This window comes from Trichechus manatus, unplaced genomic scaffold (assembly GCF_000243295.1).
Source record: "Trichechus manatus latirostris isolate Lorelei unplaced genomic scaffold, TriManLat1.0 scaffold00108, whole genome shotgun sequence".
NCBI classification, from domain to species: Eukaryota; Metazoa; Chordata; class Mammalia; order Sirenia; family Trichechidae; genus Trichechus; species Trichechus manatus.
Window position 1 is genome coordinate 971,030 of NW_004444044.1, and position 2,116 is coordinate 973,145.

At 31.9% G+C, this 2,116-nt stretch overlaps 1 protein-coding gene across 1 annotated transcript in view; it reads right to left on the bottom strand.

Annotated features, from left to right (window-relative positions):
• AFP (alpha fetoprotein) overlaps nucleotides 1-1,766 on the bottom strand; it is a 21,135-nt gene extending 19,369 nt beyond the window's left edge. The window contains 3 exon segments of the mRNA XM_012557544.2: nucleotides 150-282; nucleotides 921-972; nucleotides 1,682-1,766. Of these exon segments, the coding sequence (XP_012412998.1) occupies nucleotides 150-282; nucleotides 921-972; nucleotides 1,682-1,766 (270 nt within the window).
• Between the last annotated feature and the right edge of the window lie 350 nt (nucleotides 1,767-2,116).

Sequence of the window (2,116 nt, forward strand, 5' to 3'; positions counted from 1 at the left end):
CTTCAGCAACTCAGAATTAATCTAATCCCTTATTCATACAGCAGCTCTGCAAATACTTAAATGTATTTCTCATGCCATTCCTCTATCTTCTCTTCTGCAGGCTAAATTTTAGTCAAGCATCACAGTGCTTTGTTGTATTATTCACTCACCTGGTTTTCTAAGCACCCTGCATTCTGCTCACTGCCAGTGAGTTTCTCAATTACAGTCAATACATCTTTTGCCATTTTGTTTACTTCTTCATAAGTGGCCTCTTGAACAAACTGAGCAAAGAATATGGTAGATCTGAAACCAAAATACATGTAGATACTTAAGATGCAGACCTAACAGACCTTGTTTTCCTCAAGTATAGTTTCGCTTATTTGCTTTTTGTTTTTAGTTTATGTTGTAAACAGAACATGCTACACAGTACAGTAGCAGCAACACACTCCTTTAAATTTCTTATTAGAAACGTTAGAAATGTGGAATGGAAGTACCACATTCAAGAGAACATCATACCCAATACAGATAAGAGAAAATTGAGTACTTCACTTCTAGAAGAGAATAGAGACTATAGTCATATCATCCTATTGGCTTTCAGAGCAAAAATTCCTGAATATCTATTCATCCATGATTTCCACTGTTCAAAACTAGTCATCAGTTTCTAAGATCTGATCTCATTTATTTACTCCTCATTTGAACCTATTTTGATTTGACCCATGGAATTTCGAGGAATCTAGAAGTTAGTATCTAATGCATTGGCCAACAGTTCAACCTCTTCAAAATCAATTTATATTGCTTATAAATAAGTTTTCTTGTTATTTTGCAATTTGCTTTTGTGATTTTGAAAACTTATAGGGCTATCCAATTTCCTTGTTTGATTACCTAACAAAAGTTATCACTGATTAGCGTATCTAAATTGCATTTAAATGAGCAAAACTTACAGGTCAACTAAATTCATCTCTGAAGAACATTTGGAAGAATTCAATATGGAAGCTGGAAAGCAAAATAACATTTCATGAAAAATTATGTTTTCAACTGCAACCAAAAAAGGAAACATTGTTACACGTAAATGTGTTTAAGTTAGAACTACACAATTTTAGAGCTGAGAAGACCTCAGGGATCATCTATCAAAACATCTTAATTTTGTACTTAATAAAACTAGGAAACAAAGTTAACAGGAATAATTTCTAGCAAACCTAGAGCTAAAACCCAGATTTTACATCTATGGTTGTTTGGTTTTTCCCTGTACTTGTAGATCAAACAGTCAAAAATATATTCAGTCATCCTTTTCAACATGATTGTACCACAATTTGCTTGTCAGTGTTTCTTGTTCAGATATTCAAATAATGACCCATTTTTCTGATGTAAAGAATAAAGATATTACCTTTTTTACCAATATGAGGGAGTTTTATACATGAAGGAGCCAGGATTGTGGCCTGACATACATTTATACATCTTGCAAAGTTAATATGTATATCAATTTAATAAATAATATGCATAAAATTTACTCAGTGTGGAGTATATGAACCATTCATATAGATAAAGTTAAAGTTATAACTTTAATTTGTTATTAAAATATGTCCAGCAATTAAATATATTTCTACTGTGCAGAAAATAAACTCGATAATGGGTAAATATAAAATTAAGAACTTTTAAGAATTTTGATATAGAAAAAAGGCAAAAAATATACAAAGTAACTTACCTACTCCATATGCATTTTTATGCAGTGATATGGATTCAGTAAAATTTAGTAGGGAAATTAGAAAAATTGTTACCACCCGCTTCATGGTTGCTGGTTAGCTTGTTGTTGGCAATGGTGAGAGCAGAATACGGAAAAATCACATTGAAATTCTTTTATATTCTTCTCAACCAATATCTGTTAACTAGTAACTTTTGTTATTATACCTGTACTTTATTTTCTTAGGTTTCAAGTGGGAAGCTTTGCCAATAATTAACAGCACAGGGGTTATTTGTATTTTATGTTCAAGGACACAGACCTCCTTGGGTGGAAAAAACTTTGCAAATTCATTCCTTTTGCAAATATAACCGACATTCTTTTCAAATCACAGAGTATTCAAAAAGATTTTCCCCCAGAATTGTGGGATAATGAATTCCTTTCAAGTGAAGACGTTAATGG